Source organism: Muntiacus reevesi, chromosome 7 (assembly GCF_963930625.1).
Source record: "Muntiacus reevesi chromosome 7, mMunRee1.1, whole genome shotgun sequence".
In the NCBI taxonomy this organism is placed as follows: Eukaryota; Metazoa; Chordata; class Mammalia; order Artiodactyla; family Cervidae; genus Muntiacus; species Muntiacus reevesi.
The window spans coordinates 96,843,389-96,858,347 of record NC_089255.1 but is presented as its reverse complement, the minus strand read 5'-3'; the positions used below and the strand labels follow the sequence as shown (position 1 = coordinate 96,858,347).

General features: G+C 57.3%; 1 protein-coding gene across 9 annotated transcripts in view; it reads left to right on the top strand.

The window, feature by feature from the left end:
* Positions 1–14,959, top strand: part of FOXN3 (forkhead box N3) — a 439,974-nt gene that overhangs the window by 172,447 nt on the left and 252,568 nt on the right. For 4 of the 9 annotated variants that reach the window (XM_065940204.1, XM_065940205.1, XM_065940203.1 and 1 more), the window contains one exon: positions 7,338–7,894. In XM_065940204.1, coding sequence (XP_065796276.1) covers positions 7,352–7,894 — 543 coding nt within the window. In that variant the 5' untranslated portion in view covers positions 7,338–7,351. Of the gene's footprint in view, positions 1–886; positions 1,037–2,958; positions 3,146–6,014; positions 6,794–7,337; positions 7,895–14,959 lie in introns of those variants that run through there. The other 5 variants (XM_065940210.1, XM_065940202.1, XM_065940209.1 and 2 more) reach the window with 4 other exon arrangements.

Genomic DNA, 14,959 nt, shown 5'->3' with positions numbered 1-14,959 from the left:
TCCACCTGCCCATGCAAAAGGTGTGGAGACTCGGGTTTGCTCCCTGGGTCAGGAGGACTCCCCCGGAGGCTGCCATGGCCACCCGCTCCAGGATTCCTGCCTGGACAATCCCACGGACAGAGGAGCCTGGGGGGCTGCAGTCCACGGGGTCGCCAGCGTGGGACACGACTGAGCGACTCAGCCGCGCGCAGGTCTCACACGCGGTGCTCTCCCACTGCATCTCCTCAGTTGTTGCGGCCCCAGGAGGGACCACGGGGCGTTACAGAAGGAATCAGGTTGGCCGAATAACCTGGGATGGGGGAGGGCCCCTACTGGTCCAGGGCAGAGAGGAAAGCGGAGAACACCAAGGCCGGGGCGACCCTCTCCGCAGAGGAGGACCCTGGGGTCCCACGGGGACCGGGCCTGACCGGGCGAGCATCCCAGGGCTCCCGGCCCGGGTGGGGCGCGTCCCAGCGCGCACACAGGACTCTGATTGGGAAACGCGCTCTGAACAGTCCACGTGTCTCTCTCAGACTTGCCAGGCTCTAAGGCTCAAGGGTGTTTCCCGAAAGCTCACGACGGGAATGAGGTCGTTCCTGAGCGAATCTGGCTCCTGACCCGCTTCGTCCGGGAGGGGTCCCACAGCCAGGGGTCTCTGGAGTGACAAGATGGGGAGAGCCCTCTCGGCAAACGTCTGGGTCCCCCCTTCAGACAGAGGGGCCACCGGGCGCACCCGCCCCTCCCTCCGCAGGCGTCACACCTTCTCACGACGGAAGAGCGAGATGAGGAAACAAGCTGGAGAATGGAAGAACCCAGAAGCCGCCAAGGGAAAGAGGCGCGCTTCCCTCCCGGGCTCCGCCCGCCGCTCAGGGCCGCTCCTGGCCCAGAGCTCGCTGGTCTCCAAGTTTTGGTTCACGTCGGCTGGCTGTTCAGACACGGCGCTTGTGCAATAGCCACGTGCTTTCGGCCCTCCCTTCTGAGCGCTGAGCAGGAAGGGGGCCCCGTGGCCTGGGAACACCTGCCGCCCCTGCTTCCCGTAGAGACGTCCGCTTCCACTGTGAGTGCTGCGGGGACTGGCGTGGAAGGGGCGCATCCAGGACGGCTGTTTCTTCCTCTCCAAGCCAGCACCGGCATTGGTGACGGGCAGGGAGGCCTGGCGGGCTGCGGTCCACGGGGTCGCAGAGAGTCGGGCACGACTGAGCGACTGACCTGAGCTGAAGGCAGCACGGGGCTGGACCAGGGTCTCTTGGTTCCTTTGAGGAGCCTCGACTGACAGGCTGATGGAGGTTTGCAGACAAGACTGAGCTCCTGTCCTGTTTCTGGCACCACCTCTGGCCTTTAGCTCGGGACTTGGGATGCACCTAGTTTGCCCCTCTTGCCACAGGCCTTTTGCTTGGTGACTTGGGGTAGACCAAGCGCTCGGTAATTAAAGGGGTGGGGCCGGGCGACCTCCGCTGCCCCGGGCCATCAAGGCTGAATCACCTCCCAGGTGGGTGGGATTTGCCTTCCCAGGCTAAGCAGTAAGGCCTGCTGGTGAGTGTCCTGCTGAAAACTTACCACCCACCATCTTGTAACTTTGAGAAGGGGAATGACTCCTCAGATGGATCGGAGTTTCCTTAAGTCTTTGGAAATTAAAACGTTTCAGGAACCCGTGGGATTTTTCTCCCCCTCTGGCTAAGTTACAAGGTGCTGCAAGCTGGAGGGCCTTCTCACTGGTTTTTCTGCAGTTTTCCAAGCGCTCAAAAGGCCCTGGCCTCTGGTTCAGGTAGACGGGGAGAGGTGGCCGGCAGCGACTGGTGTTTGCCTCTGTAGAGGAGTCGACTGATTTGGTTTCAGGGAGTGGGAGGGGGCGGTGGGAGGCGGGGGGTGCAGTCCTATTTTTATTTATGTCACCACTAGGGTGACCTCTGGGACTCCCCTCTCAGTCCCTCCAAAGGCAGCTGTCTGGCGCGGCTGCAGAGGCGGGTGGCCCACCTTCGGAGGCGCCTGAAGACTCGGAGAGGCGGCCCTGCCAGCTGTCGCTGCGGCTCTCAAGCGCTCTAAACGTGGAGGAGCAGAGCCTTGTTTTCGCTGGAGGCTCAGAAGGCGGTCAGGGAGTTGGGCATAACGCGCCGGAGGCCCCAAGGTTTGGCCCTCAGGACGGGCCTCCGGCTCTGTAACCTGGAATGGCCATATGGCCACCCTCCCTCCCCGGGCCGCCGGGCGCCGGCGGGCAGCCCCGAGGGGCAGCCCCCTGGGCGGGAGGCGGCGGTGCCTTTGTGCCCTTCCTCCCGGGGGCACGGGGCGGCCGCTGGAGGAGGGCCGGGGCGGCCCCGGGAGTCCCGCCAGGGCGCCGGAGTTGGGGAGCAGTGGAATCTCGTCTCCCTCTCGCAAGCCTCGCCCGCATCGTAATTCTTTTTATTTTTACTTTCGAGCCATGTAAGGCGCGCGGATGGGGTAGGAGCGTTCCGGCGACACGTTGCCAGAGGCGCAGCGCCCGCCCGCCCGCGTGGCCAGAGCGCAGGGAAGGGACAGGCCGCGCGCCCCGCCAGCCCCGCCGCCTACGGTCGCGGCTGCTTGGGGTCGCAGAGCCCGCCGCGCCGGCCGCCTCCACCGCCGCGGGCTCGCTGGGGGCCTGCGCTCGCGGTCCGGGCTCTGTGCGCGCCGGGGCAGCGCCGGGGGCGCGAGGACCCGGCCGGCCTTACGCCCGGGGCGCGGGCAGGGGCCGCCCCGGCGGGTCCGCGCCCGGCGCCTCCGGCCGCCGGCGGCCCGGCCCACGTTTTCCGTCTCTCCCGCTCCCTCCGCCCCTGAGCGCGGCCCTCCCCTCCGCTCCCCCCGCCTCCCGCCTGGTCATGTGTCGCCTTTTTTTGTTTGCAGTGGAAACAATTTCTCGCCGCGGCGGAGGCGAGCGGGAGGCGGGACGGGGCGGGGAGAGCGGCGGGCCGGCGGGAGGACGCGCGGCGCGCCCGGCGGAGGCCGCAGGTCCCATGCCGCGCCGCGACCCCCGCGCCCCTGCCGCCCGCACCCGCGGCCGCCCCCCGCCGCCCGCCGCCCCGCGCTCGCAGCGCCGCGCCCGCGCGCCCTCGGCCGGGCCCCCGAGCCATGCCCACCGCGCGCCCGCCAAAGTTTGTGGGCTCCCGCTGAAGGGCCGCGGCGCCCCCGCGCCCCCGCGCCCCGCTCCGGCCAGGTGAGTCCGCGCCCGCGCGGGGTCGGGTCGGCTCGGGGCGCGCGCGCGCTCCGCTCGGGGGGCCGTCCCGGAGGCGGCCGACTCGGGGGCTCCGCAGTCCCCGGGGGCGACGGCCCCGGGGTTGGGGGGGCCCGGCTCGGCGGGGGACACGGGAGCCCCGGAGCCCCGGGGAAGTTGCCGGGTGCTAAGAGGCTCCTGGCCCCGACGTGCGGGCTGTTTTCCCCGGTGCCCCGACTTCCCAAACGAAGCGACGGACTTGGGGTGTCGGCGGGACCCCCGGCGCCACGGGCCGGGGCTGGGGGTGCTGATCAAGGGGAGATCCCAGAAGAGAGACGGGCTCCTAACAAAGGTCCGCCGGCCCCCCCAACTGTGCAAGCCCGGCACCGGCAGAGTCTCCCGAGGACCGAGTCCTGGTCACCTGGGCCCTCTCTGAATCCCCCCGGGCCCCGGAGGAGTTGGGGGGCGACAGGCTTCCCCCGGTGTGTTTCTGGGGCTCGGCGCGGCCGATAAAAGGCTGGTGCCGTCTGACCGGCAGTGAAGGCATGCGGGCTCCCGAGGGCCGGGCCGGCGGGGCGAGGAGCGGTTTCCCCGTCGCCCGGCAACGCCGCTGATGGACGCGGGCCGCCGCCAATCGCCGCGCCCGCAGGTCCCCTGGAAATGTTTTTGACAAGGACCGTCGGCGAGGGAGCAGAGCGCGTGTGCGCGTGCGCGGAGGGGGTGGTTACCGCACACCCCAAACTCGCCACTGCCCTGCTCCGCTTGGGGGGCGGGCGGGAGTGATTTCTCAACTTTTTAAAGTTCGCATTGACCATCTGTTCGGAGCTGGGCCACTCATGCCTTTGTCAGTTATTTGCAGCCCTCTGGCAGTGGGCAAGGATTGAGCCTTTCTGCTGCATTTTCTCCATGAAAAAGGGGGGGGGGGGCAGGATAACGAAACCCAGCAAGTCACAAGCAGGAGGGTGTGCGTGTGCGGAACGTAGCCAATAGCTAACCGAAAAGTTGTAAGGAGGTCAGTGGTGGACATTTGCGGATCCGGCGAGCAGCCTTACTGGCAGCCGATGGAAAATGTTTGCTGAACTGCAGACTCACATGATCTGGATTCTTTCTCTGCGCCCCCTCCCCCCGCCCCTTCTAAAAAATAGTAGGAAAAAAAAAGATTTGGCGAATTATGTCGTTAGAGATCATAATGGAAAACTCCTCAGTGTGGTTTCTGGGAACGGTAGCGGTCAGCAGCTCTTGATGCGGTCGCTGTAAAATGCAGATTTATGGTGGTGCACTTAACAGCTGGCCAGCTTCGGGGTCACCGGAACACAAAGCCCGCGAGCGATCCAGGGGTGCTGAGCCCCGGAACCCTCTCTTCTGGGCAGCGCCGCTTTCCTAAGAAAACCGGATTGCTGGCAGTGTTTGTTTAAAACAAAAGAAAACATGGAGAATGGCATGTTAGTTCGTTTGGGAAGCTACTGACAAGTAAGCAAATTAAAAAGAAAGAGCAGCATGTTGTCATAGCAACAGTGCAATTAAATTACTTTACTGTCAGCCATGATATAATTTTCCTGTTTGGTAGCTCAGGAGACATAAAACTTTTTTCCTCTGGAGCTAAAGTTGACTTCAGCGACTGGGTCTTTTTTTTTTTTTTTTTTTTTCCCCTCCTCTTTTGTACTCCACTGTGTGGATATTCCTTGTTATCAGAAAATTAGGTTATTTGATGAGGGGAGTCCCGTGAAAACTTTGAGCGGACAAGCCTAGCCTTGATTTGTTTACAAAGAAGGTAAAAGCTGTATCAGGCTGGTCTCTGTCTTACCTCCAAATTGAAGACATTATTCTTTACTAGGTATCCTGTACTACTCTGAGTAGCCTCCCTATTTGATTAAAAATATGTTCCCTGTGGATGAACTGGAAGTGTCTGAACTACCTGCTTCCATGGGTGCCTGAAAATTTTTTCCCTTCTAACAGTTGGACATTTCAGGGCAGCTCCAGAGAGCACACCCCCCCCCTCCCCCAGAGCCTTCTGTCTGCAGGCTGTTTGTCCACCTTTGCCTCCCCTTACCCTGCGTCTCCCAGGGGTGGTCGGTGTGGGGGGTGGTACTGCCAGTTCTCAGGTACCTTTGGGTATTCAGTGCCCCACATATGCTTTCTAGAGCTTCCCCAGCTGAAGTGGTGGTTATTTTAGGCGTGGTGTCAGTGAACTTTTGGAGCCATAGAATGATCCCGTCTTTGCTTTTGCTGTGTTGATTTTTTTCTTTTTCTCTTTTTCCTAAACAGCCTGCATGGTGTTACTCAGGGGTGGCTGTGCTTAGTTGCTCAGTCGTGTCTGACTCTTTTGAGGCCTCGTGGGCTGTAGCCCACCAGGCTCCTCTGTCCATGGGGCTCTCCAGGCAGAAATACTGGAGTGGGTTGCCATGCCCTCCTCCAGGGGATGGAACCCAGGTCTCCCACATTGCAGGTGGATTCTTTACTGTCTGAGGCACCAGGGAAGCCCAGGGCTGGGGTGGAGGAGGAAACAGACACCCTTCTTGCACCCAGCACCTTGTGGGAGAGTGGGAGGCCTCTTTCCTTATCTTCCTGTTCTTTCTATCTCATGTTGAGTGCCCGAGGGATGAACGTGCCTTGTCGCTGTTGGGGTCACCCCCCCCCCATTGTCTTTCCTCCTCAGATGTTTTACCCTTGTGCTAGGTTGTTGATAAAAATGGGGGAGGAGCAGAACAGAATTCCTTAGCAGTTTTTGTTGGATTTGCCTTCTCTCTTGAAGCTCCTGGCTGCTCTCCTGACTTTTTGCCCTGATTTTAATTTCAGTGGATGGCTCATCTTCACATTCCTCTTTATTTGCGTGGTGTCTGACAGTGCTCACTTTTTTGTTCAGAGTGTAGTGTCCCAATGAAATTAACTGTGCTTCCTCCTCCACTTTGAATCCACAGAATAATTTGGCATCCCTCTTCAGACTTGCCAAATGTTATTAACGTTGCAGTTTTAGGTCATGACTTGTGGTGGAAAAAAAGAAAAAGTCAAATAGAACACTACTAAAGTGGTTCTCACCAGAGCCAGTTTTAATTCCCAGGCAGTTGTGACGGTCTTCACATGGAAACAGCTGAACGTAACCTGAAACAGCGGGCCTTCACCTTTCAGGTGTGTCTTTATTTTTTTCCCCTGAGAAACGTAAATAGTAAGACCTGTCACCCAAAGTGACCTGGGTTGTGGGTGCACTTATTTTGTGGTGTTTTACTGTGAGGCTCAAAAGAGTTTTGTACATTTTCATGTAAAGCAGGTAAACAGAGGCAAGCAGGAAATCACTGATTTTCCTAGGGTCACGGAGAGAGGCTTCATGGATCGGGAAGAAGGCCTTGTGGAATTTCCCTTTTTGGTTTTTTTAATTATTGCAGTATAGTTGACTTACAGTGTTGCGTTAGTTTCTCGTACAGTGGAGTGGCTTATACGTACTATACATTGGTTTTAACTTTCCTTTCCGTTACAGTTTATCACAGGATGGAATACTGTTCCCTGCGCTGTGATACAGTCGGGCCTTGCCGGCACAGCTGGAGGGATCTCAGTTCCCCAGCCGGGGGTGGAACCTGTAGCTTCTGCAGTGGGAGCGCTGAACGCCACCCCCGGACAGCCGGGGCTCCCCAGGACCTTGTCGTTCGTCCACGCTGGGTGTGGCGGACTCCCAGTCCCCTCTTCCCCTCGCGATCTTCTCAGGACGCAGGAGCCCCTGCAGACGCGGCACGGGCCGGGTCTTGTCCTCGCGGGCCGTCGGTCCCCGGGCTGCGGCTCGGGCGGCTCCGCGCTGGGCTCCGGCGGCTCCGCGCTGCTCCCGGTGGCTCCGCGCTGGGCTCCACGCTGGGCTCCGGCGGCTGTGCGCTGGGCTCCGCGCTGGGCTCCACGCTGGGCTCCGGCGGCTGTGCGCTGGGCTCCGCGCTGGGCTCCGGCGGCTCCGCGCTGCTCCCGGTGGCTCCGCGCTGGGCTCCACGCTGGGCTCCACGCTGGGCTCCACGCTGGGCTCCACGCTGGGCTCCGGCGGCTCCGCACTGGGCTAGGGCGGCTCCGCGCTGGGCTCCGGCGGCTCCGCGCTGCTCCGGCGGCCCGGGGAGGGGGTGTCTCTGCGGGGCAGGGCGCCCGCCGAGCCGGCGGGGCGGGGGCCGCGGCTGCCTCTCTGCCGGCGGGGTCCCCCTCATCTTCTCTGTCTTGTGTGTTTCAGGAGCCTTCACGTAAATGGGTCCAGTCATGCCTCCCAGCAAGAAGCCGGAAAGCTCAGGAATTAGCGTCTCCAGCGGGCTGAGTCCGTGTTACCGGGGCAGCGGCTTCTCCAAGGCCCTCCAGGAAGACGATGACCTGGACTTCGCCCTGCCCGACATCCGCCTAGAGGAGGGGGCCATGGAAGATGAGGAGCTGACCAACCTGAACTGGCTGCACGAGAGCAAGAACCTGCTGAAGAGCTTCGGGGAGTCGGTGCTGCGCAGCGTCAGCCCGGTGCAGGACCCGGACGACGAGCCGCCGCCGTCGCCCGCGCACTCCGACGTGCCCTACGACGCGCGGCAGAACCCCAACTGCAAGCCCCCCTACTCCTTCAGCTGCCTCATATTCATGGCCATCGAGGACTCTCCCACCAAGCGCCTGCCCGTCAAGGATATCTACAACTGGATCTTGGAACACTTTCCGTATTTTGCAAACGCACCTACTGGGTGGAAAAACTCAGTGAGACACAATTTGTCCTTGAATAAATGTTTTAAGAAAGTGGACAAAGAGAGGAGTCAGGTAAGCCTCGGGGACTGGAGCTCAGGTTTTTCTTTTGGAAGTGAAACATGTCTCTCCCTGAACAGAAAATGTTCAGGAATGTGAATTTGTTGTATGGAAGTGGCGGTTGCGTAAACGGAGAACTCGTTCTCATTGCATGTGTTCAGGCGGTTGTCAAGAACTTCCTTTTCCTGCGTTTGGTGTTTCTGAAGCTGGCTTGAGGGCTTCCCACTGGGAGCAGGGTTACAAAACAGTGGTTTGCAGACCTGATGGGTTCTTAGTATGGTCATCCTTCAGCGTGGCTGGGTCCCTTTGGTTTTCAAGACCAAACAAAGGTCTGTGTTCTGAGAGCAGCCATGAACTGTGAGGAGTGTAAATATATATATGTAGGAAAATTGTCACCAAGGGCTAGAGACATGTGGCATTTGTATTCTTTTTGAATATTAACTCAGAGAAAGGCCGTTGGTCTAGGATTCTGGAATAAATACACAGTGGTGGACATTGTGCAGATGACTCGAACATCTTTATATACTGCAGAACAAAGACCCCCAGTGCCCAGGTGACTCTCTTGAAATTCTGGGCTCTGTAAAGTGTTTGACAACTTTGAAATTCCCTCTCAGTGTGGAAAAGTGGGCTGGGAGTAACGTTCTCATTCAAGACTGGCTTTTTAAAAGGTTGAATTTTTGCTTTAAAGCCTTTAAAGCTCGACCCTTGTGATTTGCTAAAGACGTTTTAATAATTTGCTTTATCTTTCTCGTATGGTATATAATAGGTAGATGGAGAAGGCAATTGCACCCCACTCCAGTACTCTTGCCTGGAAAATCCCATGGACAGAGGAGCCTGGTAGGCTGCAGTCCATGGGGTCGTTAAGAGTTGGACACGACTGAGCAACTTCAGTTTCACTTTTCACTTTCATGCATTGGAGAAGGAAATGGCAACCCACTCCAGTGTTCTTGCCTGGAGAATCCCAGGGACGGGGAACCTGGTGGGCTGCCGTCTGTGGGGTCACACAGAGTCAGACACGACTGTAGCAACTTAGCATCAGAAAGAAGGTGTGCTATTAGGGAAATGGTGACCTAGCTTGAAGTTCTGAAAAGTAACGTGTGCGTGCTAAGTCGCTTCAGTCGTGTCTGACTCTCTGAGACCTTGTGGACTGTAGCCTGCCAGGATTCTCTGACCATGGGATTCTCCAGGCAAGAATGCTGGAGTGGGCTGCCATGTCCTCTTCCAGGGGATCTTCCTGACCCAGGGATCAAACCTGCATCTCTCACTTCGGCAGGCGAGTTCTTTGCCACCAGCGCCACCTGGGAAGCCCAAAAAGTAACGTGGCCACGGCTAAGATAACTTGGCGGAAAACCACTCCACCCAGTTTTCACGTTGCCGTGTCCTCCAGCTTTGGCTCCTATGCTAGTGCTGCAGTGTGCAGCGGGTGATTTGCTTTCCTTTTTTTAAAATTTATTTGGCTGCACCAGGTCTTGGCTGCAGGGATCCTGACCGGGGATTGAACCCAGGCCCCCGCCTTGGGAGCTCGGAGTCTTAGCCAGTGGACCATCAGAGAAGTCCCTGATTTCCATTCTTTTTGAGGTTCAGGCTCAGGACCACTCTCGTGTGGGCTCAGCAGCTGCACAGGGTTGGGGCCTTTCATTTCTTCTGTCCTGGGGAACAGGTTTGTGCTTCTAGTAGGATCTTGAGCCCAAGAAGATTCTACTTGCCCAAGTCTGCGGCTGGCCGGGCTGAAGCCCTGCTTCTCCCTGCTGCCCCTGGGCGTGCTTGCCGGCAGCTGCTGTTCACCCAGCGTTTGTGCTGACGGTGGGGTGGGGAGGCGTGCAGGGCCTGAGGAGCGCGTTGCCTAGGAGGAGGAAGCTGTGGACGCTGAGGAGCTTTGCTGCTGACCCGGGAGCAGGTGGCACCTTGTCCAGCGTGCAGGAGTGAACACGCCTGAGCGCCCCGGCCCTCACAGGTCCTCATCCCGTAACTGTAACCGTCACGGGATGCTGGCGCAGTCCCCAGGAGTCCGTCACACTCTCCTCCCGTCCTTATCCCAGAAGGGCCGTCGGGACAGTGACCTCTGGACTCGACTCTGCTGAGTGTTTCCTGATCGTTCCTTGAACTTAGAGAAAGCTCGCTGTTTCCCTATGAAGAACTAAGTCCGTAACCTTAAAAGCTTCCATACAGGTGGCTCCTCTGGAAAGGGAAGGTCTGGACAAGCAATTCCACATCCCAGGTGGCGCTAGTGGTAAGGAAGCCGCCTGCCAATGCAGGAGACATAAGAGATGCAGGTGTGATCCCTGGGTGGGGATGACCCCCGGGAGGAGGGCACGGCAAACCACTCCTGTATTCTCGCCTGGAGAATCGCATGGACGGAGGAGCCTGGCAGGCTACGGTCCTTGGGGTTGCAAAGAGTCGGACACAGCTGAAGCGACTGAGCACGCAGCACGGAGAAGCAGCCACAGGGTCAGAAGGCAGAGAAGACAGCGCTGTCAGGCCCGCCAGGGTCGCACACCCCTGCTGCCGTGATGTGCGGCTTTTAGTCTGGTGTGAAACGATTCTGCGCGTCACCGCACGCCTGGCTTGGCGTGTTTGCTCTCACGCCGGGCCACGTGAAAGTAATTTAGCAAATGCACACTCTGAAATGTTCAATAAGACCAGCTCCACGGCGAGCGGAGGCACTCGGGAGTTATCGTTCATCAGCCTGGGGCCTGACAAGCGGGTGTCCGACGGCTCCGCCCGGCACCCCACCCGGCACCCCCACGCTGCTCTGGGAGCCCGGTTTGCCCGGGGTGACGGCTGTCATGGCTCACGCAGCGCCTGTTGAAAGGGAACGGGTTCGAGGGCTTGGAGGTGGTTAATCCTGTGAGACGCAGTCGGTGCTCCCCGGCTGGCCGGACCTGTACCGACATGCTTCCGATGAGATGCCAGTCGGTTCTGTGGTCGGGAGTTTGTTCCCAGTGTTGCTGATGCTGCAAGAACAGAGTAGGGGTGTGAGCTCCCCGCTTCTCTCCGCTTCCCTCTGGTTCCCCAGGGGCCAGCTGGAGGCTGCCTGGTGAGGGGCAGGCTCCCAGGTGCCCTGAGACACCGGTCCCAGCCCCTTCGCTTGCGAGTGAGTCAGGGAAAGGCGTGTCCCCCACGCTCTGCCTGGTGAAAGCCCCTCGGGCTCGCAGGTAAGCTTGTTTTTCCCCCGGGGATTTTACTTGGATGTAGCTCCCGCGCTGAGGTTCCACTGCAGCCCAGTGGTTACGCGGGTGCCTGAATGCTGGTGAGAAGGATGGCGGGGGCAGGTGGAGCCTTGGTTTGTGTGCACAGGGTTAGCCCTCCCACTTCTGTTCGCTTGTTTAAAGTGCAGGATGACACTTAGGCCAAGATGCACAAGTGTGAGCCTGCAGAATCCGGTGTGATCCTTGTCTCTGCGGCACAGCTGCTTGACCGGGGCTGGAGAGGGGACTCCCTGAAACGCTCCGGAGTCACCTGTGGCTCCTACACACCCACCACTTCTCCTGATTCAGCAGCAGAGACTCTGTTTCAGCAGGATTAAGGCGGGCTGGGGAAAACCAAAATTCTTAATAAGCTTCACATTTCTGATTTCTCCAGATTTGGGAATCCTTGAATCAGATGCCTTTTCGGGTTCTTTCCAATGCAGAGATTTCATCAAGAACATATTCTCATGAATGAGTAAGTTAGGTGTGAATAGTATTTTTTTTTCCCGTTTTATTTCTGATAGGACTTTGAAAGATAGAGGGTTTTTTTTTTTTCTTTCTCCCCGGTCATGGAACATTTCAGACATGTACAGTTCGGAGAAGAGTGTAGTGACTCTGTAACCATCATCACCATTGGCCACACCAGACTCAGTAGTTAACAAGCTGGCCTCCCTTATTCATTCATTTTTGTCTTTCTGTTCTTAAGTAATTTCAAGCAAATCCTATCCCTCATGTCATTTTATTCCGACACGTTTTAGTGTATTTAGGAGTCGTTTCTGTAACCACAATGCCAGTGTCACCTCTAACAAAATGAACAGTTCTTTGGCGTCACCAGATGCCAGGTCTGTTGTTCAGATATTCTTGATGGTTTACAAAATGTTTGTTTGAATCAGGATCCAGACGTCGTTTAAGCGCTGCATTGGGCTCTGGTGCTTCAACCTGTTTTCATCCCCGGCAGACGCCCGGCCCCTTCCTTGTCAAATTGACCCCTCTGCATAATGTGTCTGCTTCATTGGGGTTTTGCATTAAGCTTGTTCCTCCGTCCCCTTGTGCGTCTCCCCTGTGAAATGGAAGTCCGTGCCAAAAGGCTGGATCCCGTTCTGGCTGGTGTGGCCCGCGGGAGTACTTTATGGCTGCGTCTCGTGCCTCCTCACGTCAGGGAGGCTGGCTGACCCACGCCTGGGGGCGCTGAGCCTGAACTGTGGGTTCACGCAGGGTTGGCTGCACTCTCTGCAGAGTCCCCTTCAGCCTTTCGTCTCGCGGTCTCATCCGTGGGTAGCCTTTGCCCAGATCAATTAGGACAGAGGTCCAGAGTCTGGGGTTCCGTTTTGAGTTTCCTAACCACAGATCTAGTTGGAACCACAAGACTGGTGTGTGCTAACCTCTCTGAGTATTTGTAAATGAGACACAGAGCACAGTTTTTTATTTTATATAAACTGGATTATAGTGGCTCAGGTGTGCGTGTTGCTATTTCTGTGCTTTTTCTTGACTTTCCAGTTTAACAAAACATACTGTTGTCATAAGAGGGTTTATAAGGGAAACAGTGTACAGAAGTATATCTATTATATTCAGAGCTTTAAGTACAGTTTTAGCTTATAAATATAAGCAGCTTGTCTTGGTTGAAAGAGGCCTCGATTGGAAGCCAAGACACCTGGTTCGCATTTTGATGCTGGAAGTACATGGCTGCCTGGACCTCAGTTTCCTCAGCTATAGAAGCAGAACTTTATTGTTACTTGGGGCTTCTTAACCTGGGGTCTTTGAATGTCAGAGGCTTTGCAGACAGCCTGAAATTGTTGATGGCAAGTCATGTGACTATGCATTTTCCTAGAAGATGTCAAGATTTTGTTCGATCAGTTTTTTGGTTCTTAGTGGGACTCCTGACCCTGGAAAGGTGAAGAACCACGCGCGTTTTGTAACAACAGTAATGGACTTAGAGAACACCTTATTTGTGCTTTCCCAGTAGCTTATTTCTTCCTCACTACAACCCTATGAGGTAGGCCCTAATTTCATTCTCAAAGTAGATGGTGATTAAGCTCAGAGTGGTTAACGGACTTGCCAGAGGTCACGCAGCTGGTAAGCAGCAGAGCAGGAATTCACGCTAATTCCCTCCAGCTCTGAAGGACATGCACTGACCTTAGCCCCAGTGCTGGACCACGCTTCCTCAGTGTAGAGGCTGGCCGTTGATCTCGGGGTGCTTCCTAAGAGTGTGCTATGAACACCAGTTATAGAGGAACTAAAATAACTCAAATACACCCGAAATTTGCTCTGGGGGTACAGGGTAGAGGAAGATACATATAGAGAATGTTTTTGTGCTTTGACACAGGGCCAACCTTTAAGCAGCTGGAAAGGCGTTGAGTTTGCGCGAAGCACACGGTGCGCGGCCCTCCCAGCTCCTCGCTTCCAGGATCCCTCCCAGGCCCCCTGCCTCCCAGGTCCGCTCCACAGAGGTCTGGCCCAAGTTCAGAGTCCCTTATCCCTGTGTTTGTGCAAATTCTTCCTCCAGTTCCCAGCCCCCTTGATGTTCGCTTTTCCATCCTGGTGGATGAAATTTCTTTTTCAGAAGCAGTTTTGAAAATGCAGCCCCTCCGATGCAGAGCACCCCTCATATAGCAGCACCCCTGTATCACAGTTGCTCTTCTTCCCTCCCCTTGGGGGTGCAGCCGCAGAATCAAGAGCATTTCCTTTCCCCATGACAGTGCCACCGCACCCGTGATGGTCATGTTAGGAAGAAGAAGGGCCTTGACTACCACTGTTATTATTTTGTCGGGGGCAGGGGGGAGGTTGGTGGTAAATGATGCTTTTTTGCTAAACTGCAGTTCGGCCTTGTTGAGTACATTAGTAAAAATTGGGAGTAGTGTTGCGTGGTGGGACATGCAAAAATGAGATGAGGTGTAAAAGATTCTCCTGTGGTCGTCAGGGCAGGCGACAGTCCTGTTTACCTCTGAGCTGGGGCCGCCCTGCAGAGAGCAGGAACACGGCCTCTCTCTCACCAGTGCCTGCTGCCCGGCAGGCTGCTTTCCATGGTCCGTGCGCTCTGTTGCCTTGGAAGGTCGAGACGTTACCGGGGTCTCTGGGGGGCCTGAAGTAAACATCCTCCCGTGTCACAGCCCCTGGAATAGGAAGCACTTCACACCAGCGTCCTCAGGGAGGCCCACAGATCTGTGTCCTGCCTCCCGGCCACGCTGCGCTTTCAGTCCTGCGCATCTGTCCCGTCCAGACCCTGCTCCACCCCCCGCCCCGATTCTTCCAGGTAGACGTGCCTTGGCTGGGGGACGTTTCTGGTGTCTTCCTCTTGCCTCCCTCGTTCATTCAGCAGACTTTGAAAGCAGCTGTTGAGTTCAGAACCAACTGTTCTTGCTAAGTGCTAGGAGGGTACCGGGTTGGGTGAGTGGCTGCGGCCCGCAGAGCCTTCCCGGTCGGGTGGGCCCATCTGCACGGCGCCCTCCGTGCTCACGGAGCGCCCCGGCAGAAGCCGTTCTTCCTGCGCGCTCCTCCTCTCCTGGTCTGTTTCCTGTTTCTCATATCATCGCTCTTCTGGCCCGTCCGTTTCAAGAGGACCCTGCTTCTCTAGTGCCCTAGCGATTCCTCTGCTACTGACCTTGGTGAGGGTCCTTTCAGGTGTTCGGGAAAGCTTGGTTCTTCTGGATCTGAGGACCCCATTAGTGCATCTGCCTAGTATTGCAATGCAGGAGACCCTGGTTCAATCACTGGGTCGGGAAGATCCCCTGGAGGAGGGATGGGCTACTCACTGCAGTGCTCTTGGGCTTCCCTGCTGGCTCAGCTGGTAAAGAATGCACCTGCAGTGCGGGAGACCCGGGTTCCTTCCCTGGGTTGGGAAGGTCCCCTGGAGAAGGGAAAGGCTACCCACTCCAGTGTTCTGGCCTGGAGAACT